This window comes from Oryctolagus cuniculus, chromosome 3, assembly GCF_964237555.1.
Source record: "Oryctolagus cuniculus chromosome 3, mOryCun1.1, whole genome shotgun sequence".
NCBI lineage: Eukaryota > Metazoa > Chordata > Mammalia > Lagomorpha > Leporidae > Oryctolagus > Oryctolagus cuniculus.
This window is the reverse complement of record NC_091434.1, coordinates 69,246,555-69,271,560: the sequence shown is the minus strand read 5'-3', so window position 1 is coordinate 69,271,560 and position 25,006 is coordinate 69,246,555. Positions and strand designations below refer to the sequence as shown.

Sequence of the window (25,006 nt, the reverse complement as noted above, 5' to 3'; positions counted from 1 at the left end):
CGGGCCACAGCAGAGAGCTGGCCTGGAAGAGGGGCAACCGGGACAGAATCCGGCGCCCCGACCGGGACTAGAACCTAGTGTGCCGGCGCCGCAAGGCAGAGGATTAGCCTAGTGAGCCACGGCGCCGGCCTAAATTTTTTTAAAAGTACATTATGAAAGCAAAAATTTCTAATGCAATGAAAAAACTAAATAAATAGCTGTTATACTGTATTGTTTAGGGAATAAGGACAAGGAAAAAAAGTCTGCACGTGTTCAATACAAACAATTTTTTCAGCTACTTTCGATTTGCAGTTGGTTTAATCCAGATGATGAATGAATGCACAGATGCCAAACCCACAAATACAAAGGGCAATATTTATAAAACTTACTATATATAATGTTTTACAAAAATCATAATAATGCATGTGATTATTGATCTAATCAGAATCATGACATAATTATACTGGGGTGGAGAGGGCAAATAATGTCCAAGTCTGTGGTAGGGAAGGAGAGGTAAAAGAACTACTATTTAATGTTTCACAGTTAGAATTCAATCAAACATACCTAAAGAGGGGTGGGTATTGAGATATAGCAGTTAAATCACAAATTGAGGGTCTAGGTGGTGGCATATCAGGGTAAGCCACCACCTGCAGCACCAGCTTCCCATATGGTCACAGGTTCAAGTCCTGGCTGCACCATTAGCTCCCTGCTAATGTGCTTGTGAAGGCAGGGGAAGTTGATGCAAGTCCTTGGGCCCCTGCCACCCACATGGGAGGCATCGATGAAACTCCTGGCTTCAGCCTGGCCCAGCCCCAGCCATTGCAGCTATTTGTGGAGTGAACCAGTGGACAGAAGATCTCTCTCTCTCCCTCTCCATATATAACTCTGCCTTTCAGATACATAAAATAAATCATAAAAAAAATTTAAAATTTAAAATTTAAAGAAATTTAAAAAATCACAACTTAGGACATCTGCATCCTGTATCAAATTGCTTGGGTTCCAGTCCCCACTCTGTTTCTCAACCAGCTTCCTGTTGATGTGCACTTTGGGAAGCAGCAGGCAATGGTTTAAATACTTGGGTCTCTGCCACCCACAAGGGAGAACTGGACTGACTTCTGGGCTCTGACTTCTGCCTGGGCCAGCCTCAGCTATTAAGGACATCTGGGAGGTAAACCAGCATATAGAAACACTCTGTCTCTCTCCCCTGCTCTCTCTGTCACTCTGCCTTTGAAATAAATAAAACTTTAAAAAATACCTAAAGGTGGCCGGTGCCACGGTTCAATAGGCTAATCCTCCGCCTACGGCGCCAGCACCCCGGGTTCTAGTCCCGGTTGGGGCACCGGATTCTGTCCTGGTTGCTCCTCTTCCAGTCTAGCTCTCTGATGTGGCCTGGGAAGGATGGCCCAAATCCTTGGGCCCTGCACCCACATGGGAGACCAGAAGGAAGCACCTGGCTCCTGGCTTCGGATCAGTGCAACGCGCCAGCCGTAGCGGCCACTTGGGGGGTGAACCAACGGAAGGCAGACCTTTCTCTCTGTCTCTCTCTCACACTGTCTAACTCTGCCTGTCAAAAGTAAATAAATAAATAAATAATTTTAAAAAAATACCCAAAGGTGAGAAATTGAGAAGCAGACATCTCAACACAAATTTACTGTTTAAATAAATGGAGTAAACACAGAAAGAAATTGCTGTTAAGAGTTTAAAGAAGTTGCCTCTGAAGATTGGGAAGTGAAAAACAGAAATGAAATGCCATGGGACTTCTATTTTGTAATAAACTTCATAAGCCTAACAGGAGAGGCGACAAAGATAACTAGTATATATTTACACCTGTTTAAAAACTAAACTCACCTGGAGAAACTGTGTGAATTCTGTGTAGTTAAGATGCTTCTTCCGGTTATGACCAAAATGCAGTCGGATAAATTCACAGTCCCAGTTAAAAGGGATATGATGATGAATAATAGTCTGTCCAAAAATTTCCTTGACATTTTCTTAAAAGGGAAAACAAAAATAAATCAGTTATATCTGGAACAACTCGTTTAACACACTGCAATCTTCCTACAGAAAAAAAATTAAGAGAAGTTTTACATGTCAATATTATCTGCTTCTATTAACTGCAAATTTTTTGTGTACCCAGAAACCCATGCACAGGAACACAATTGATACAAAATATAATTTTACACTTAAGATTGTGAACCACTACCTATAAGGCCATGAAATTCTTAATTTCTCTTGATTTAATTTTAATTAGGAAGTGATTTATATCTTGCACTATAAATGGCTGCTACTTTACATTCTAGTATAAAATCAATAGTGTTTTCCAAGTTCCTCAAGGAGTCGAATTAAGCCCTTTATCAGAAGCATGAATACCTAAATTACAGTATAATACAATATTTGTCATACTAAGTATGGTTTGATTGAGGCTTGATTATTACATTCACACTAGCCTGAATATGTCTATTGAAGATAGGTATAAGAAATACTACCAAAAGCATATCATTAACTCAGCAGCAAGCACCTTATTAACAGCTTCTGATATTGTCAAAAATATGGTCTTGACACAAAGCTTCAAAATCCCCATAAAATCCATGATTATTAGACTAAACTATTAAAATATTTTAGGATAAGTGAAATTAGTGATTTATTTTTAAATAAAGAACCAAACCCAGTATACTAACTTTTAGATAGGCACCATCACGCTGTGTAATATACAACCAGAACCTTCTGGCAGCTTGTCGTCATGCACTACCAAGGTCATCACTTCTTACACAGTTCTATGTTTACTAAAAGATGTCAATTCACAAATGACTGATACTTTAACAAGCATAGACTCTATAGACTAATTTAGAAGCTCATGCCAAAAAAAAAAAAAATCATTAACAAAATTAAGAAAGCAGGAAGTCTGTTTCATTGATGTCTTAAGAATGAAATTATTCTCAAATTCAAGCCAATTTTATTAGTGAAAGGGTTTTAGAAGAATTAGTAAATATACATTTAATGTTTTATATTCTATGCTATTTTCACTTATATTTCTGCAAATTGAATGAGATATCAATCTCATATTGTAAATAGTTTAATGGATTCCCTTTAATTTTATATATACTTTTTCTTAATAAAAGCATTACTACTGGGGCAGAGGAGTCTAAGAATACAGAACTGGAAATTCTACCAGTCTGAACTCAGTGCTACAGCTCTAAACAGACTACAGCAATCAACAAAGTTAGAAGGCAGCATTGGATGTCACTGGGGAGATGGGATTCTCATCTTTTCTTTCAAAAGGAGTGCAGGATTCATTTCTTACCTAAGTAATAGCAGTATTTCAGTGTTCAAATTATGTCAAGTATTTTCACCTTACCTAAAAACAAATTAAATGCATGTTTTTTGTTTTTTGTTTTTTCTAAAAGCCAAGGATTCACTCAATAGCAGTAATACATGAGATCCTGGTTTCTAACCAATAAAAAAAGATTATCCTTAAACCTATAAGAAATTTCAAATTGTAAAATGTTAAAGTTTGTATAATAATTAAGATAGGTTGGCCGGCGCCGCGGCTCACTAGGCTAATCCTCCGCCTAGCGGCGCCGGCACACCGGGTTCTAGTCCCGGTCGGGGCTCCGGATTCTGTCCCGGTTGCCCCTCTTCCAGGCCAGCCCTCTGCTGTGGCCAGGGAGTGCAGTGGAGGATGGCCCAGGTGCTTGGGCCCTGCACCCCATGGGAGACCAGGAAAAGCACCTGGCTCCTGGCTCCTGCCATCGGATCAGCGCGGTGCGCCGGCCGCAGCGCGCCGGCCGCGGCGGCCATTGGAGGGTGAACCAACGGCAAAAAGGAAGACCTTTCTCTCTGTCTCTCTCTCTCTCACTGTCCACTCTGCCTGTCAAAAAAAAAAAAAAAAAAAAAATAATTAAGATAGGTTGCAAAAGATCTAGGGTTAAAAATATTGTGGAAGAAAAAAAAAATTTACAATCTAATTTAATTAACCAGCTGCTTCTACTCCCAAATTAATTTATTTATAATGTTTAACAGAAAAAGTGCCAGCGCCCCGGCTCACTAGGCTAATCCTTCACCTAGCGGCGCCGGCACACCGGGTTCTAGTCCCTGTCAGGGCGCCGGATTCTGTCCCGGTTGCCCCTCTTCCAGGCCAGCTCTCTACTGTGGCCAGGGAGTGCAGTGGAGGATGGCCCAAGTGCTTGGGCCCTGCACCCCATGGGAGACCAGGATAAGTACCTGGCTCCTGCCATCGGACCAGCGTGGTGCGCTGGCCGCAGTGCACCGGCCACGGCAGCCATTGGAGGGTGAACTAAAGGCAAAGGAAGACCTTTCTCTCTGTCTCTCTCTCTCACTGTCCACTCTGCCTGTCAAAAAATAAATAAAAAAATAAAAAAGAAAGAAAAAAAAAGTTGATGGAAAGCAGGAATCAGGATAATTTAAATTTCTACATGCATTTAATTAAAATTAATAATTAAAGGGACTAAGTTATTTAATAGCAACCTTTATTGTAAAGGGCACAACTCCTAAAACTCATTAGGTAAGAATTATACATATTGTTAACTAGATAATTTTTATATAATGGTGGAATGAAACTGAATCCTTTTTATAAAAACAGAAAATCTCAGAATCTCAAGTATGAAACTACATCAAATCAAGTCAAGATTCAAAGCTTTCAAATGAAGAAAATTTATAGAAACTTTTTTCTCTGAGGCCAACGCTGAGGCATAATGAGTTAAGCCATGGCTTGCAATGCCTGCATCCCATATGGCACCGGTTTTTGGTCCTGGCTACTCCTGTTCCAATCCAGCTCCCTGCTGTTGTGCCTGGGAAAGCAGCAGAAGATAGCCTAAGTCCCTGGGCCCCTGCACCTACGTGGGAGGCTCAGAAGAAACTCCTGGCTCCTGGCTTTGGCCTGGCCCAGCCCAGGCTGTTGTGGTCATTTGAGGAGTGAACCAGTAGATAGAAGATGTCTCCCTCTCTCCCTCTCTCTCTGTAACTCTCACTTTCAAAAAAAATAAAGAAATTTTTTCCTCTAATCACAAAAAGGATATTTTATAACTTAAAATGTACAATTCATACTTGGGAAAATACCTTTATAATAAAACTTTAGCTAGACATTCTATTCCTAGCATCTTTAAATGAGATTCCAGAATTTCTCTGAAACAATTAAAATCATGATTTTAATGCCTCACAGTAATCTCCCCAAATTCAGAAGTGTCATTTCCATGAGTATTTGTTTGGATATTTTCTACTTATCCCCAGTGGTCACTTGGCAGCTTTGTCCGTGATTTTATTATGATCATTATTATATACTGTGGCTTATTAACTAGCCCCCAGACACTTCTAATCATCTCAGTCATGTCATGGGATACAACTATAGCTACTGGCACTAATAAAATTTCAAATCTTCTTTGGCACCTCTGGAGATGTATCCTACTTCCCTTCTGTTATTTCCACTAGCAGCTTCCTGAGGCTAGTTCAGGAACATCACAGAAATAATTAATACAGCTATTGTTCTGAAATCCAATTCATAGCCACCACTTGTACTTTTACCAGGATAAGCTTATCCAAAAAAAAAATTATATAAAAGTTCCAGAACTGGAGAACAGACATATGTGTGAGGCAATTTCTCAAACAACTGATGTTCTTATCTTACTCAGATGTGTCAGGTCCTGCATGATATGAAAGGGAACATCATTAATGTCAGATGTATCCAATTCATCTAACTGGAACTGCACAGCAAGCCTCCCCCCGCACCTTCCCTCCCTGAGAGAATCCCGTCTTTCCAGTGGCAAACAAGGATCTTCAGCCCTAAAATAGAATTCCTGAAGAGTGCTATCTCACAGTGGCCATAATCCTGGCTTCAAAGAAAGGGATGTAATACTTAACATCTTATTGGCAGCATGATCATGATCCAGTGTTTTATACTAGGTTGGCATTTCTAAAAGAAACAGGAATCCATTCGCTTTCTGATTTGTAGAAAACAACAGGCCACTTTTTCACTTCCTGCAGAGCATGGGCTTATGAAAGGGATGGTTTATAATGCTACTGAAATGGGAATTGGGGCCAGATACAAAAGTAGCCTGTCATTATGTTCTCTTTGCTCAAAGAAGAGGAGCACACCGATTTGTCAGGAGGAAAGCTGATGGTGGAAACTGTGATTAAGTAAAAATGTTCACAGACGTATAACATTAGTCAGCTTAGCTGTATCAGTCGCTTATAATGCTTGGTCTAGATGAAACACTAATTGAAGCATATACATTCCATAAATATGTATTAACAGAGGATTTAATTTCCCCAGCAGCCCACACTATGTCTCCCCACGTCATCCACCCTCATCCCTCCCCTGGTTCTTATGGGAGCTTCCTAATTGGTCTTGTTCACCTTTCTGCAGTACAAAATTACCTCTGACCGGGGCTGGCACTCTTCTCCAAGACTGCCACCATGCCTGTTCCATGAATGAGCCTGGAAGGAGCTGCTGTACCAACGGTGTGGCCAGAGAACTCCTCCTGTAGGTATACAAGCCATCAGCCCTGTGACACAGCCCACCTACCATCAGCCCAACGACATCCTGATTCCAAGGATTCCAGCCCAGCAGGAGCCACTGCTTCCAACTTACAGGCTTGAGGCCAAATATTCTTATTGTCAAGGGGAAAAAAATCCTCAATAGCTGAGTTTCACCTGTATGGTTCTTAAAGTGAAGTCAGAGAGGCTTTTAGGACTCCCACCATCAACAGTGAATATCCTTGTTTGTAACTGAACAAAACCGATGGTGAAACTTGTGGAAGTGAAGTTTTTCAGTGAAAGAAAAATTGGAAGGAAAGAGAAGGAACAACTAGGAGGTCAAAAAAGAAAACAAACAACAACAACAACAAAAGACCAACAACAGGAACTTGTAAAAGTCCCAACCAACCTAGCATGTAGACTCAGTCCTAGACTTCTGGGTTCTATTCCCAGGAGGGTCACTGGTTTCTTGGACCTCTGTTTCTCTAGGGAAATGTATTTCTATTAGCCCTTTACCTACCTCCAGAAGGGATTACTGCACAGTCAATACAGCAATCAGGCTGCCAAACATATGTATGACAACATTCAATTTTCAGGAAAGATGAGTTCACATTTCAAGAGCATATCTACTCCTAAAGAAGGTAGATGTTCCAACAGTTTGCTATCAAATGCTATAAAAACTAATAATATTGGATCCTTTTTTTTTTTTTTTTTTTTTTTTTTTTTTTTTTGCCTGAAACTACACACTACTCCTGTATATTTTTTAAAAATGACTTTCTCTGGAAGACCTTTCTCTCTGTCTCTCTCTCTCTCACTGTCCACTCTGCCTGTCAAAAATAAATAAATAAATAAATAAATAAAATGACTTTCTCTGCAATGTCTGAGAGCAAAACAAAGAAAAGAATCTCATAAATTTATCCTCCTTTAATTAAGCACTCAGACAAAGCTCTATGTCTACCAAATTATAATAGGTGTTTATTACCATAGAATTTCATATTATTGCATCTCTATAGCTTTGTATCCATTGAAAAAGTACACATATATCTACATTTCTGTCTCCTGTCCCTTTAAATCAGGGGTTGGGAATGTCCAGCTGGTAGGTCATATAAGGCCTGCAAAATAATTTAGCCTAGCCCTGCCAAAGCAAATGCAACTGAAATTCAATAAGTCTATAGAAGATTAATTTTTAAGCTGATAATTTTGTATGGCCCAAATGATGTTATAAATAACCAAATGGCCCTTGGCAGGAAAAAGGCTCCCCACCCCTGCTAAATAATAGCAGTGGTTATGCCTAAACCAACCCAAGCCATTCTTTCCTTTAGGGAAGAAGAGCCTATTTTAGAGGTATAAATGAACACATTTTTATTTGCCATACAAGTTAATGGTCAAACAGAGTACTAAATCAAAAGGAATCCTTGACTTCTGAGGTTTCTACAGAGGATGAGGATGCACCCTTGCAAAAGTTCACTTTGAGTTCCCTTTCCTAGACAAACACTGGGGAACACAAGGTTTGTGAGTTTTTAAAACAGAGTTCAGAACATATAACCTGTTTTTTACTCATTTATTAGTTAAGAGATAAGGGGTTTTTTTGTTTGTTTGTTTAGAATGATTATATCTTTGTCAAAGCAACAGGCTTTTTGAAAAATTTGGGGTAAATGCATGGCAGCTATTGACAACACAAGGTAGTATAACTGCTTATCTAGGTTACCTCATCCAGTTATATCAAGCGGGGTATCCAGTACACTAGTGGACAATAGGGAAACCAAGGCAAGTTTACACTATGTATAGCACACACCAGTCATGCAATGGCCTCTACAAGGCTCATGCCACCTGGCAGTAACAGATACACAAGCCATTACGTGATTATTCACAGCATGCATTAGAAGTTTTATTAAAAGAACATCAAAAAGGAAATAATTAACTAATGGTTTAATTTACTCTTAAAAAACAAAACAAAACAAAAAAACTTCAGAACCCTTTTCTGAGCCTTCATCTTCTCCAATGGATTACCAAGGCCTCAATGTAAGTCCTCTCTCCAGAATGGAGGCATCTCTAACAACAAAAGCACCTTGTCCAGCACTCAAGTTAAATGTTCAATATTGCTGTTTATATAAAACTTGCAAAGATGCACAAGTTTAAGTTTATAATTTGATGTGTATACAAAGCATATCTAAAAAAACAAAAGCATAGATGAGAACAATATATATAAGTACAGAGATAACATTATCATTTTAGTCCATGAGAGTTACTGATGGCATCATAGGTTTGCACTGCACCTTGCATCCAATAATCTCTCCTAAGTTTTTCTCCTCAGTTATGCACAAGAGAAGACTATACTTTAAATAGCTCCAAAATAGAAAACATAAGGCCATTGACATGAAAAGGATTTAACTGTAGCTAGGATGGATCTAAAATTTCCTTCTACCTAAACATGTGTCTATAAATATATAAGCACAATTATTAAGTGGGTACAAACATAAAAACTGACCCTCATCACATATCTAAAATTCTGTGAAAATAAACAGCAAGTTAATTATTTCCTTATGCAGAAATTCTGTAGTTTTGGATACAGCCTGAAATAAGTGGGCCTTAGAAATCTTGTTAAATAGCATTTGTTGTAGGTAACAGTTTCAGTGCTTTTCCTCTTTTCTTAAAAATATAAACTATCTCTCATTTATGATTCCTTTAACTTTATTAAGAAATTTGTCTAAAAATAGATCCTCAAAACCAGGGAGGCAGGACAGAAAGAGGAAATGGTCATCGTCCTGAGCAAATAGGTTAGCACCATTGAGAAAGCCATCCAGCTGGCCAGGGATCCCAGGAACAACGTTGAAAGGGGGAAACAGGTTTTTCTTATTTCATAATAATCTTCTTGTCTGTAGATTATGAAGTGAAAGAATGAAAGCAAGATATTGCAGAGTTCATATGTTCTTCAGTTCAAACCAGGTACTATAAAAACTAAAATGGATTTGTTCTGTTTTAAATTCTATTTCATTGAAATCCTAACTCATATAATAGTTCAAGAGAAAAATAAAAGCTCTATAGAATGATAAAGCTGAGACCTAACAACTATAAACTTTCATTTGAATGAAATAAGGTACATAAAAACCAACTACTCAGCTACCTTCTACACTCATTGTCATCTACCAACCAACAATGGCATGAGTCCATATTGTTAGTCCGTAGAATGAAATGACTTGAGAGCCTTATCTTTTAAAATAGAAATTGCAAAAAGCAGTCAAATGGAGGAGACACAAAGAACCATGGTACCCAAAGTAGGTGAACAAAATAAATTAGAATTTGGTTTTGAGAAATCTAATTTTTAAACCACACATGATATAAAAACAAGTATATTGTCACTAACTCAGACATCCTTAGAAACTGTTTCACAAGCATTTCTACACCACATTTTGAAGTGAAACATGTGAGCAGATGTGATACCTATCGAAGACAGAAAATGCAGCATTATTAGTAGTACAGGGCTAATATTGAACAAAGAGACGTTATGGATTCAATGCTTTCAACTACGAATATAGGTATTTCTGAGGAAAGTCAACATTTTTCAGGAGGCAAAGTGGTGAGAGCTTGCTCTAAAGCAAGGAAAATGCCAAGATAAAAGCAGAAATCTAGAGTTCCAAATGGAAACAGTATTTATTTAGGAAAGTCCTCTCATACAGAAGACAATGGGTCAATGGGCAGAAGAAAGGAAATAGTAAGTGCCAAGCCATAAAATGTGCCCATCAAGGTTATAGCCAAAGGCACCACTCACTAATCCTTCCAATTTACTTATACTTTACCACCATTCTTATCATTACTGTGATACTTCTTACTTCAGGTTTAACTAAAGGACACCTTCTGATAACGCAAACACAACAGTGAATAAATCTTTAACACTAGGCTCAGGGAAAGCCTGATTTTCAGGATTTCTCAATAAATTTAAATGACAATTCATGCAATAAAAGGGACCCAAGTTCAGCTCTGCATGATGAAAAAGTTTTAAAGATCTGTTTCACAGCAATGTGAACAGACTTAACACTACTGTACTCTTAAAAATGATTACTGGGGAAGGCATTTGGTATAGTGGTTACGATAACATTTGGGATATCTATATCCAATATCAGAATGCCTGGGCTTGTGTCCCCGCTCCGCCCCTGATTCTAGCTTCCTGCTAAAGCTAGTGCTAATGATAATGGGAGGCAGCATGTGAGGGATGGAGCAGCTGAGCCCCTGCCATCTACTACATGGTTACAAATAAAAATCCCAGTTTCTACACTGGGAGATCTCAACAACATGTTAGAGTATACATCTGCCAAAGGATTTAAATCAATTTTCACATCCAACTCATATTCTAGCCTTGTTTCCTAAAGCCAAAATTCTAAAATACAGGCTCAGAGAATGCTAATTAATTTTGCCTAAACTCTCTTCTTCAGTCTCATTCTTGATATTAAAATGACACAGTAGCGATTTTGAAAAAATGCTACAGAGAAGCTCTGAACTTCCCATCCAAACTTCCCTTAAGGAATGAGAACATTGCTCCATGTTGTTCACAATCTACTTCATAAAAATTTTGCCTACACTGTCCCAAAACAAGAACAGTTTACACCAGCTATTTTAGGAATGAGAAAGTGTCAATGACTCAATGAACTGAATAAACAGTATTCCTATATTTCTTAATTTGTAATAGTTTAGTGCTTTTATGAAAGTCTAATGAAGAAAATAAAGCCATGTAAAAATACTTTTAGGAAATTAATACTTCATTTACTGACTAGAACAAACAAAATATATTCAGTTACCAGATTTAAATTGAAGACTGGACGAACATATTAATTTTATTTATCACTTATAATCTTATTTTCCCCTTACCAAATGTCACTTCTCCATTTCCACTCTTGTCAAACAATTGGAAAGCCACTATGAACATGGAATCTGGAGCACATAAGACAGATTCAAATGCCAAAAACTCTTGATAGGAGATCAACCTGTAATAAAATATAAAATATTGTTGACTGGAAAAGAAAAGGAAAACCTCAGGGATTAATTGACAAAATTTAGTTTCTCTTTACAAAGGTATTCCAGAGAAGGAAGAAAGAGAGGGAAAAGAAAGAGGAAGGATTAGAATATCACCCTCCTGTAAGCTCCTAATAAATTAATGGGCCTACAAACTTACTAATAGCTCCTAACATCACAAAAAGAAAGAGAATCAGACCAAAACCAGTTAAATTTGAATGTAAGGCTCCAGATGGGGGCTTCTCAGCCTCAGCACCACTGACATTTTGAGTTGGCGAATTCTTTCTTGGGAAGGGAGTCTCTTGTGCATTGTGCCATATTCAGTAGCACCTGGCCTCCACACACTAGATGCCAACAGCATCCCCCAGTTGTGACAAAATGTCTACAGACATTATCAAACGTCTCCTGGAAAGCAAAAGTACCTTCACTGAAGATCATTGATCCAAATGTAATCAATTTACAGAAAAATAGAAGGGACAAAAAAAATGTTCACCACCAGTATTGAAATGCAGACTGTGGGAAACTATAGGACAAATATTCTGTAGTTGCAAGAAAATAATTTTAAAGAAAGATAAAAAGAACTTTAAAAGACCTGAAGGATGGGGCAGGCATGTGGCAAAGCAGTTAAGTCACCACATGTCTTTGTCCACATCCCATATCTGAGTATCTTGTTTGAGTCCCAGTTACTCTGCTTCCAATTAAATGAAAAAATTAATACTCCTATTCTTCCAAAATGTGTTTACTGAAATAGAACCATGCTCATCAGCTACAACTGGCAATAGCCATCTAACAAGTGCCCTGAATCCTTCTAGATCTCCTCCAACCCATTCTTAAAATTGTAGCCAGAGGGATCTTTTTTATTTACTTATTTTAAAACAGCTTTATTGGGGCCAGCACCGTGGCTCACTTGGTTAATCCTCCGCCTGCGGCGCCAGCAGCCAGCATCCCATATGGGCACCGGGTTCTAGTCCCGGTTGCTCCTCTTCCAGTCCAGCTCTCTGCTGTGGCCCGGATCAGCGCTGGCTGTGGCGGCCATTTGGGTAGTGAACCAACAGGAGGAAGATCTTTCTCTCTCTCTCTCTCACTGTCTATATCTCTACCTGTCAAATTAAAAAAAAAAAAAAAAAGAGCTTTATTGAGATGTTATTCACCCACTTAAAAAGTACAATTCTGTAATTCTAAGTATGGGCACAGAGTTGTACAATAATTACCACACTGAATTTTACAACACTATTACGACATCAAAAAGAAACAACATTAAATAAAAGTTGAAAAAAAAAAAAAAGAAAGACAGAAACTACAGAGGCTGGTGCTGTAGCGCAGTGGGTAAAGCTGCTGCCTCCACTGCCAGCATCCTATATGAGTGCCAGTTCAAGTGCCGGTTGTTTCACTTGCGATCCAGCTCTCTGCTATGGCCTGGGAAAGAAGTAGAAGATGGCCCAAGTGCTTGGGACCCTGCACCCACGTGGGAGACCCGGAGGAAGCTCCTGGCTCCTTGCTTTGGACTGGCCCAGCTCTGCCCATTGCAGCCAGTTGGGTAGTGAACCAGCGGATGGAAGACCTCTCTGTCTCTCCCTCTCTCTGTAACTCTGCCTCTCAAATAAATAATCTTTAAATAATAATAATAATTTCTAAAAATAAAAACATAAACTGCAATTATCATCACACAATTTTTCAGGAAGTAAATACAAATGAAACTACCACATACTCCTATCAGGTATCTTCATGACCTCATCAGTAAGGAGTAGTAAGTGGTGTTAAGCTCTGAACAAAACTACAGATCAATGGTATTGTGTCATTTGCAAGTGTTAAGTTTATATAATAAACACAATAGTGATGTGGGGTAGGAGGTAGACAAGCCTTTCACTTTCTACATATTTCAGAAATGTCTGAAATTTTTAGAACAACTAATAGTAGTATTCTGATTGTGAGGGTAATTTTAGGAATAAAAATAAAAATAGATTGGTTATAGATATAAATACATAGAGAAACACACATCTTATTTCTAAAATGGTCTCAGGAATTGGATATCAAAAATTTAACTGCTTGAAATATAAATCATGTAGCTTTAAAAAATATTTCATGCAGAGCAGGTGCTGTGGCATAGCAGGTAAAGTCACTACCTGCAATGCCAGCAGCTCATAGGGGCGCTGGTTCAAGTTGAGGTTGCTCCACTTCCTGTTAATGCACCTGGGAGAGCAGTAGAAGATGGCTTAAGTGCTTGGGCCCCTGCCATCTAGGTGGGAGACCCAGAAGCAGCTCCTGGCTCCTGGCTTCAGGTTGGCCCAGCTCCAACTGTTGCAGCCATTTGGGGAATGAACCAGTAAATAGAAGATTCTCTCTCTCTCTCTTTCCCTCTCTCCCTCTTTCCCTCTTTCCCTCTCTCCTTCTTTCCCTCTCTCCCTCTCCCTCTGTAACTTTGCCTTTCACATAAAATTTTAAAATCTTTTAAACAAATATTTCATAATCAACAGTAAAACTTTCTGCTATATTTTTGAGAAGAGCTCTGAGTTTTTCCTCAACTAGCAAAGGTCATAAACTGTCAGAGGACAGAATGACTTTGGCCCACAGATTCATTTTCTTTGACATGCAAAGTATAATCTCTATAGTTGTATTAGTTGCCAACATTAGGAAGTCATAAGCTTTATATAAAAATCCAGTTTCCTGATTTTTCTTGATAAATTGCCAGGTTGGGCAACACTAAATTCCTGGTTCCAACTAGCACCAGCTCCCTGAAGACAAGCAGAATTACTTTGTTTAGAGAGATCAGGGCTTAACACTTTTCTGTAGACCACTTGCTCCTATGGATTTGAGACTCTCAGTTTCAAAATAGTAGCCCTTTGTTAAAAATACAAAGTCTATGGAATTTATTAAATATCTACATTTTGTCTGTCAGCATATTAAAAAAGGCAAGTCACATATATTCCTGCATCTCTAGAGCCAGAAGGACCCTTAGAAAGTCCAAAGAAGTTATCTCCTCAAAGACATTCTATAAATCCACCCACATTTGGTGTTCTCCCATGACTGTATACTTGCTGCTCCTCACCTCAAACTGAAAAATTAGAAAGGGTACCTGGTGTCTACAGCAAGTAGACCATAATTATAAGAAGGTATCATTAGAATACACAGCAGTCCCTAAATACTGCTACACAGGGTGCTTTGTTTAAGGAAAAATCATTAAGAAAACACAGAAAAGCATTAACAACCTAAACATAAGTCACCTAAACTTAAACGAAAGAAATTCTGACACATGCTACCACATGGATGTGCCTTGAAAATATTATGACAAATTAAATACGCCAGAAAGATGCAAAAGAACAAAGATTGTATGATTCCACTTATATGAAGTACCTGAAAAAGTAAAATTTATCGAGGGACAAAGTAGAATATTAGTTGCCAGTGGCTGGCTGGAGAAGTAGAGGGGGAAAAACATAAGAAGTCATTGTTTAATTAAAGGAATGAAGTTTCAGCAAGAGACAATGAAAAAGTTCTAGAGATATAGATTGCAGACGGTTGACTGGGAACGTATTTAAGGCCACTAAACTGTATACTTAAAAACAGCTGTAATACTAAGCTTTTTGTTATGTATATTTTAAACACAAAAAAGTCCTCTGAGGTTACCTAGTTGTGTGCATTTTTCAAAAATCAGCTATGGGGGCCGGCGCCCTTGCGCACTAGGTTAATCCTCCGCCTGCGGCACCAGCATCCCATATGGGCACTGGGTTCTAGTCCTGGTTGCTCCTCAGTCCAGCTCTCTGCTGTGGCCTGGGATAACAGTGGAGGATGGCCCAAGTGCTTAGGCCCCTGCACCCACGTAGGAGACTAGGAAGAAGCACCTGGCTCCTGGCTTCAGATCGGCGCAGCTCCAGCCGTCACAGTCATTTGGAGAGTGAACCAACGGAAGGAAGACCTTTCTCTCTGTCTCTGTCTCTGTCTCTCACTGTCTGTAACTCTACCTGTCAAATAAATAAATAAAAATCTTTAAAAAAAATCAGCTATGGCTTCTTGGCCTTTTGGTTAAGATCAAGTGCAGTATCAAAAATCAGCAAATAAGGGCCGGCACTGTGGCATAGCGGGTAAAGCTGCTGCCTGCAGTGTCCACATCCCATATGGGTGCCAGTTCGAGTCCCAGCTTCTCCACTTCTGATCTAGCTCTCTGCTAAGGCCTGGAAAAGCAGTCAAAGATAGCCCCATTCCTTGGGCCCCAGCACCAGCATTGGAGACCCAAAGAAGCTCCTGGCTCCTGGTTCTTGGCTTTGGATTAGTGCAGCTCCAGCCATTGTGGCCATCTGGGGAGTGAACCAGTAGATGAAAGACCCCGCCCCTCTCTTTCTGATCTCTGTAACTCTGCTTTTCAAATAAATAATCTTTAAAAAATAAATAAAATAAAAAAAATAAAAAATCAGCAAATATAGCTTTTTTTAAGATTTATTTATTTATTTGAAAGTCAGAGTTAGAAAGAAAGAGAGGAGAGGCAGAGAGATAGAGAGGTCTTCCATCCAATGGTTCACTCCCCAATTGGCTGCAACGGCCGGAGCTGCGCTGATCCGAAGCCAGGAGCCAGGAACATCCTCTGGGTCTCCCATGCGAGTGTAGGGGCCCAAGAACTTGGGTCATCTATTGCTTTCCCAGGCCATAGCAGAGAGCTGGATCGGAAGTAGAGCAGCCAGGTCTCAAACTGGCGCCCATATGGAATGCCAGCACTTCAGGCCAGGGCATTAACCCGCTATGCCACAGCACCGGCCCCAGCAAATATACCTTTAAGTTCTGTGTTTTTCACCATCTAAAGAAAATTACTGCAAATACTGACCTCATTAATAATATGCAAGCTGAGATACTTAAGACATGTCAATGTCTGTAATTTACTTCAAAATGTATTTTTTTATTTTTTATTTATTTATTTTTTTTTTGACAGGCAGAGTGGACAGTGAGAGAGAGAGACAGAGAGAAAGGTCTTCCTTTTGCCGTTGGTTCACCCTCCAATGGCCGCCGAGGCCGGCGCGATGCGCCTGCCGCAGTGCACTGATCCGAAGGCAGGAGCCAGGTGCTTTTCTTGGTCTCCCATGTGGGTGCAGGGCCCAAGCACTTGGGCCATCCTCCACTGCACTCCCGGGCCACAGCAGAGAGCTGGCCTGGAAGAGGGGCAACCGGGACAGAATCCGGCGCCCTGACCGGGACTAGAACCGGGTGTGCCGGTGCCGCAAGGCGGAGGATTAGCCTATTGAGCCATGGCGCTGGCCTCAAAATGTATTTTTAAAAAGTAAGATGAACTAGTAGAGGGATGGAAGGATGGACAGCTATGTGAAAAAGCTAGCATAATCAAATATAAAAGTAAAATCTATGTGGTAGATACATAAGTAATCACTGTAAAATTCTTTCAACTGTCCTGAATGCTTGAAAATTTTCAAGATAAAATGCTGGGAGGAAATAGGCCACTTGAAAATTTCTCTGATACTTTCCTCATCTATTTTAAGCTCAAGGCATATGGGTGCCGGTTCAAGTCCCAGCTGTTCCACTTCTAATCCAGTTCCCTGCTAATGTGTCTGTGAAAGCAGCAGCAAGAAACAGTCTGCTTATCTGCTAACAGAGAAACATGCGGCAGAATAATTTTTAAAACTTATTGTTCTTCATCCTGCCATAGATTCTTCTATTGCTAGAAGAACCCAAACAATAGTGTAATTGAACATACGCAAACAAGCTATTAACTGCTGAATGCAGAAACCACTGATGAGTTCATACCTTAATAAACAGTTTGTTTTCTTTAATGGAGATTAAGGGGCACTTTCACTTTTTGCCATGTATATCCATGCTATCTTATTGTTTACAAAGAATATGCATTCATGTTATAACTTTGAAATAATATATTTTATGAATTTTTGGTGTGTATTTTAAAATTTTTCTACAAAGTCCCTTTTAACAAATTTTTACATTTATTTATTTTCATTTTAATTGAAAGGCATAAAGACAGAGAGACAGAGAGCTTCCATCCACTGGTTAATGTCCCAAATACCTGCAACAGACAGGGCTGGACCAGGCCAAGGCCAGGAGAATGGAACTCAATCTGAGTTTCCCACATATATGACAGATACCCAATTACATGAGCCATCATCTGCTGCCTCCCAGGGTGTGCATTAGCAGGAAGTTGGATTAGAAGCAGAGTAACTGGGACTCAAACCAGGCTTTTGGATATGGGATAGAGGTGTCCCAAGCAGCGACTCAACCACTGGAGCCATACATCTGACCCTATAAATTCCTTTTTAATTTACCGAATGGGAGCTAGTAAAATGTCAAAACATTAACAGACTAATTTTGCAATTTTTATAACAACAAAACTTCTGCATAAAAGGTTCTTCTGTATGCATATGTAACAAAAAAGAAAATACTTTCAAAAAAGTAAAAGAGAAGAAAAGCTACTTTCCTACATTATTGGGAAATAGAGCTTCAAGATGAAATTCTGACTAGGAATAAACAAACTATCGTTCTACAAGTCAGTTTCAAACAAGCGTCTAAATATTTTAGATCAGATCACATAATAATAGTGTCTGAAATCTGCATTTAATACACAAAGTCACTTTGCTTTTCATTATACAAGAACTTCAATGTTTAAACCACAGTCTCACAAACAATACTTGGCTAATGGCTTTTACTTTTAGACAAGCCATCATGCTATCTACACGATGTAATGCTGCTTTCCCATGGCTCTACACAGCATGCACATATATCAAAACACACCCAAGGGAAAGAAGATGCAGAAGGAGAAAAAAGGAACAGTATTCAGGCTAGAAAACTTGGGAACTGGGGGCACAGTACAAAAGAGCATGGAATTCACAAATCCCAAAACCACTTTTCCCACACATGTAACAAAATTATTGACATTTCTTATACTAATTCTACTCATTCAGACTTGGTGTTAGATGATTAGAAGTACTGTTAATGTGTCTCCATTTCAGGGACCGGTGCCATGGCACAATGGGTTAATCCTCCACCTGTGGCGCCGGCATCCCATATGGGCGCTAGTTCTAGTCCTAGCTGCTCCACTTCCAATCCAGCTCTCTGCTATGGCCTAGGAAAACAGTAGAAGATGGCCCAAATGCTTGGGTCCCTGCATCCCCACGGGAGACAAGGAGGAAGCTCCTGGTTCCTGGCTTCGGATCAGCACAGCTCCAGCTGTTGTGGCCATTTTGGGAGTGAACAAATGGAGGGAGGACCTTTCTCTCTGTCTCTCCCTCTCACTGTCTATATCTCTACCTCTCAAATAAAAAATTAAAAAAAAAAAATGTGTCTCCATTTCAAAGGATATTCCTCCAAGACTCATTATCAAAAAATGACCTTAGACCAAGGAACACATTTTGGAGTTGGGCAAAAATATACTAAATGAACTATTTTAAGCTTTCATCATCGCCCTAAGTAAAAGGGTGTGAAACAGATAAAAGGAAAAAAAAGAGAATATAATTTTGTCAAGAAAAATGAAAGGCTAAAAATTAAGAATTAATTTTGTGTTACTGGGCATGTCAATCAACCTCTCTGAATCTTATTTTCCTCAACTGTTAAATGAGGAAGGGTTGACATCTTGAAATAAGTCAAACATTAGCAAATCCTTTATTCTGTTGAATTAAAATTATAGAAAAATCTTTTATGATGGAACTTAGCCTTTCTGAAGTCTTAGATCTTTATGAAAATCTATGCCCTCACCTTAGAAAAATGCTGACACAAATTCAAACATTCTCATTATATGATATTTAAGAATCCCTGAAGATCATCCATGAAGAGTAGCCTAAGAATCCTTGTGTTTCTAGAAAATTCTACGTCTCTCTGCTTTAGAAACAATCTATGCTTCATATACTCATTTATATTTTTGTGACCTAACCCTGTCAATCAGATTTCCTGCTTAATCCCAATCTGACTCATTTCAAAAACAAAGGGAAAAAATGCAGGTTAAGATTTTTTTAAAGATTTATTTTATTTATTTGAAAGAGTTACAGAGAGAGGTAGAGACAGAGAGAGAGAGGTCTTTCATCCGATGGTTCACTCCCCAAATGGCTGCAACGGCTGGAAGCTGCGCCAATCCGAAGCCAGGAGCCAGGAGCTTATTCCGGGTCTCCCTCGTGGGTACAGAGGCCCAAGGACTTGGGTCATCCTCTACTGCTATCCCAGGCCACAGAGAGACCTGGATCAGAAGAGGAGCAGCCGGGTCTGGAACCAGCACCCATATGGGATGCAGGTGCTACAGGCCAGGGCTTTAACCTGCTGTGCCACAGTACTGGCCCCCAAGATTTTTTTAAAAAAATTAGGCATCGGTATTGTGGCTTAAGGGTAAAGCTGCTGCCTGCAATGCCAGCATCCCATATGGGAGCTGTTTTTTTTTTTTTGACAGGCAGAGTGGACAGTGAGAGAGAGAGAGACAGAGAGAAAGGTCTTCCCCTGCCGTTGGTTCACCCTCCAATGGCCGCCACGGCCGGCGCACCACACTGATCCGATGGCAGGAGCCAGGAGCCAGGTGCTTTTCCTGGTCTCCCATGGGGTGCAGGGCCCAAGCACCTGGGCCATCCTCCACTGCACTCCCTGGCCACAGCAGAGAGCTGGCCTGGAAGAGGGGCAACCGGGACAGAATCCGGCGCCCCAACCGGGACTAGAACCCAGTGTGCCGGCGCCGCCAGGCGGAGGATTAGCCTAGTGAGCCACGGCGCCGGCCATGGGAGCTGGTTTGAGTCCAACTTCGGATCCACTTCGGATCCAATTTCCTGCTAATGCACCTGAGAAAAGTAGCAAAAGACAGTCTAAGTGTTTGGGTCCCTGCAATACCATGTGGGAGACCAGGAAGACTCTCCCAGCTCTAGGCTTTGCCCTGGCCCAGCCCCCAGACTTCGTGGCTTTCTAGGGAGTGAAGCAGCAGATGCAAGATCTCTCTCTTCTCTCCCTCTCTGTAACTCTGACTTACAAATAATAAATAAATCTTTAAAAAAATAAGTTTTTTAAATTTGAAATAGAACAAACTTATCTTGTAAAAAGTAAAATAGGTATTTTAAAAATAAACACTATTAAACATTATTAGATTTTATAATACTATAGAAAACTCTTTACTGATCTACTCTACTCTGATGACCGAAACCTTGATTGCACTTGACCACATGAAAATGTCCTACTTTAATGAAACAATCCAGCTCTGAGGAGAACTACATGAAACTTCAAAGAAGATGCACTGAGATGAACTAGGGAAGAACGTCACAAAAGGAAGTATCTGGAAGGCTGGCGCTGTGGCTCAATAGGCTAATCCTCCGCCTTGCAGCGCTGGCACACCAGGTTCTAGTCCCAGTTGGGGCGCCGGATTCTGTCCCGGTTGCCCCTCTTCCAGGCCAGCTCTCTGCTATGGCCCAGGAGTGCAGTGGAGGATGGCCCAAGTGCTTGGGCCCTGCACCCCATGGGAGACCAGGAAAAGCACCTGGCTCTTGGCTTCAGATCAGCGCGATGCACCGGCCGCAGCGCGCCAGCTGTGGCGGCCTTTGGAGGGTGAACCAATGGCAAAAGGAAGACCTTTCTGTCTCTCTCTCACTGTCCACTCTGCCTGTCAAAAATAAAAAATAAAATAAAATAAAGGAAGTATCTGGAAAGATACAGATATTCTGAAGGGTCTCAGATCAAATTAATAACAACAAATACTCTGAAAATGGCTAAGAGCTAAATGTGTATTTACCTTTAATAATTTTAAAGAAAAAAATCCTGATTAAATATAATTCATTTTCATATACCTTTCTGTCTAATCACTTGAGAGACCCTATGACTGATAAGCCACTACTGATGATTTCACTTTTTTTTTTTTTTTTTTTTTTTTTGACAGGCAGAGTTAGACAGTGAGAGAGAGAAAGAGAGAAAGGTCTTCCTTTTTCCGTTGGTTCACGCCCCCAGATGGCCATTATGGCTGACGTGCTGTGGCGGTGCCACACCGATCCAAAGCCAGGAGTCAGGTGCTTCCTCCTGGTCGCCCATGCGGGTGCAGGGCCCAAACACTTTGGGCCATCCTCCACTGCCTTCCCAGGCCACAGCAGAGAGCTGGACTGGAAGAGGAGCAACCAGGACAGAATCCAGGGCCCCCAACTAGGACTAGAACCCGGGATGCTGGCACCACAGGCAGAGGATTAGCCTAGTGAGCCATGGCTCAGGCCCTGATTTCACATTTTTTTAGAGAGCAAACACAAAATGTCTTACAATTTCTCCAACACTTGCCATTTGTTGATTTATTTATTAAAGATTTATTTATTTATTTGAGAGAGAGAGAGAGAGAAGGGGAGAGACAGGGAAAGAGTGAGAGAAAGAGAAGGAGAGAGATAGCTTCTGTCCGCTGGTTCATGCCTCAAATGGCTGCAATGGCTGAGGCTGGGCCAGGCTGAAGCCAGGAGCCAGGAGCTTTCTCTAGGTCTCCCACAGGAGTGCAGGGGCCCAAGGACTTGGGCCATCTTCCGCTGCTTCCTGAGATGCATTAGCAGGGAAACTGACCAGAAGTGGAGGAGCTGGGACTCAAACCAGCACCCATATGAAATGCCAACCCTGCAGGTAGAGGTTTAACCTTCTAAACCACTGCACGTCCTCAACATTTGCCATTTATAGGTGATATAAAATCTTTCCAAGGTATAAAATACTCATTCAACAATCATCTGTTGAACACATAGCAAATATCAAAATGAATATAGCAGGACCAGCACTGTGGTATAGCAGGTAAAGCCACCACCTGCAGTGCCAGCATCCCATATGGGTGCTGGTTTGAGTCCCAGCTGCTCCACTTCCAATCCAGCTCTGCTATGGCCTGGGAAAGCAGTAGAAGATGGCCCAAGTTCTTGGGCCCCCACACCTAGATGGGAGACCCCAGAAGAAGCTTCTGGCTCATGGCTTTGAATTGGCTCAGTGATTGGATTGGGGAGTGAACCAGTAGATGAACAATTCTCTCTCTCTGTAACTCTTTCAATTAAATAAATAAATCTTTTTTAAAAAATGAATATAGCACTGCCGGTGCCGCGGCTCACTGGGCTAACCTCCGCCTTGTAGCACTGGCACACCGGGTTCTAGTCCCTGTCGGGGCACCAGATTCTGTCCCGGTTGCCCCTCTTCCAGGTCAGCTCACTGCTGTGGCCCGGGAGTGCAGTGGAGGATGGCCCAAGTTCTTGGGCCCTGCACCCCATGGGAGACCAGGATAAGTACCTGGCTCCTGCCTTCGGATCAGTGCAGTACGCCAGCTGCAGCGCACCGGCCGCGGTGGCCATTGGAGGGTGAACCAACGGCAAAAGGAAGACCTTTCTGTCTCTCTCTCACTGTCTACTCTGCCTGTCAAAAAAATAAAAAATAATAAAAATAAAAATGAATATAGCACTAATCCTGGCCTCAAAGAATTTAGATACCAACCTTTCTATTTTAACCACTGCAATAGCCACCTAACTGGATCTCTCTACATGCCACTCTTCTCCCACTCCAATGTGGGATCAATTTTTCTAGAATTGATCACACTTGTGGTAATTTTAAAGTCTCCCGGGGTGGGCATTTGGCATAGAAGTTAAGATGCCACTTGAGTGTTCCATTCCCATGCCATAATGTCTGTGTTGGAGTCTTAGCTCCATTCTTTTCTTTTGTTTTTTGTTTTTTGTTTTTTTTTTTGGACAGGCAGAGTGGACAGTGAGAGAGAGAGACAGAGAGAAAGGTCTTCCTTTGCCGTTGGTTCACCCTCCATTGGCCGCCGCGGCCAGCGGCCGGCGCATCGTGCTAATCGTGCTAATCTGAAGCCAGGAGCCAGGTGCTTATCCTGGTCTCCCATATGGGTGCAGGGCCCAAGCACTTGGGCCATCCTCAACTGCACTCCCAGGCCATAGCAGAGAGCGGCCCTGGAAGGGGGCAACCGGGACAGAATCCGGCGCCCCGACCAGGACTAGAACCCGGTGTGCTGGCACCACAGGCGGAGGATTAGCCCATTGAGCCGTGCCGCCGGCCTAGCTCCATTCTTGATTCCAGCATCCTGTAATGTGCATCCTTGGAGGCAGCAGATAATAGCTCAAATAGCTAGGTTGCTGCCGCCCACATGGGAGACCTGGATTGGTTTCCCAGCTCTGGGCTTCAGCCTGGTCCAGTCCTGGCTGTTGCTGGCATTTGAGGAAAGAATCTGTGGATGAACAATCTCTGTCCCTATGTCTGTCTGCCTGTCTCTCTCCCTACCTTTCTTTTTTTCATCCCCCACTTTTCAATTAAATATTATTTTATTTACTTAAAGATTTACTTGTTTTTTGAGAGGCAGAGTTACAGACAGAGAGAGGGAGAGACAGAAAGAGAGGTCTTCCATCTGCTGGTTCACTCCCCAAAAGCCAGTAATAGCTGGAGCTGGACTGATCCAAAGCCAAGAGCCAGGAGCTTCTTCTAGATCTCCCACATGGATGCAGGGGCCCAAGCACTTGGGCCATCTTCCACTGCTTTCCCAGGTCATTAGCAGGGAGCTGGATCAGAAGTGGAGCAGCTGGGACTCAAACCGGCACTCATATGGGATGCTGGCACCACAGGCAGAGGCTTAACCTATTATGCCACAGGGCCTGCCCCAATAAATTTGAAATTAAAAAGAATAAAAACTTTTTACTGTCTAGTTTTCAAAGCTTTTCACTCTAGGTCTCTTCTGTTAGGAAAAAGAACCTGAGCCCAAGACGTGAGAATATAGTTGAAACCATGAGAGCAAACCAAAATTTTCTGTATATAATTCATGTATGCAAATATAGCAATTGTTCCATAGTTTAGCCAAATTTGACTTTAATAAAAATAATGGTGGCTTTTTCTCCTTGAGCTGAGTAAACTGATACTCTGAAGATACACCTTGTTATTTCTGTGACCACACATCCATACACTACCAGGCTAAAAATATCTCCAAGACTGAGAGTCACAAGCCCATAGGATGCAAGTCTAGCACCCAAAATCCCCAACTCCAGTCCAACTACATTTTTCTCAGCACCAAAGAATGATCACAGCCACCCAAAACCACTTGCAATAAAACTTTCCCACCCACCACTCCCCAAAACACACACTCATGCCCCTTGATTTTTGAAGCCTCTACTGTTCCCTTTCCTGGAATTCTCTCCTTATCTGTGCAACTACCAGCAAATTCCTTTTAGTCCTGTCAAATATCACCTCTTCAATGATGCACTTTAGACCACTCAACATAGAGCTAACCATGCTTTCCTGGGTTCCTTTTGGACTTTTCATAAATGTCTACTATAGCAGCTTACCTCACAAGAACCGTATCATTTTGTTTGTTTGGTCATCTTCTTTGCCACAGGACTATGAGTTTCTTCTCAATGTCAGAAACCTCATTCTATTTACGTTTATATTTTTAAGGTTCTACAGTACTTGGCAAATGGTTTTACAATTAATGTTTGCCAAATAAATATGTAGACTAAACTCTTCCCTGGTTTATTTTTTATGATAGCACTTATAGCTTCCTAACATAATATAATCTACTTTAAAAATATTTTTTTTCAGAGAGAGAGCACGCACCTTTTTTTTTTTTTTTTTTTTG

General features: G+C 40.9%; 1 protein-coding gene and 1 long non-coding RNA gene across 8 annotated transcripts in view; one reads left to right on the top strand and one right to left on the bottom strand.

Annotated features, from left to right (window-relative positions):
* SLC25A12 (solute carrier family 25 member 12) overlaps positions 1-25,006 on the bottom strand; it is a 123,894-nt gene that overhangs the window by 54,808 nt on the left and 44,080 nt on the right. For 4 of the 7 annotated variants that reach the window (XM_070070695.1, XM_070070693.1, XM_070070694.1 and 1 more), the window contains exons 4-5: positions 11,329-11,444; positions 1,828-1,967 (exon numbers count right to left, since the gene is read on the bottom strand). In XM_070070695.1, coding sequence (XP_069926796.1) covers positions 1,828-1,967; positions 11,329-11,444 — 256 coding nt within the window. Of the gene's footprint in view, positions 1-1,827; positions 1,968-6,366; positions 6,471-11,328; positions 11,445-25,006 lie in introns of all 7 variants that reach the window. The other 3 variants (XM_070070697.1, XM_070070698.1, XM_070070699.1) reach the window with 1 other exon arrangement.
* On the top strand, positions 1,834-4,287 carry LOC138848981 (uncharacterized). Its single transcript, XR_011387260.1, has 2 exons — positions 1,834-3,507; positions 3,884-4,287. It is a non-coding gene; the product is annotated as an uncharacterized lncRNA (long non-coding RNA).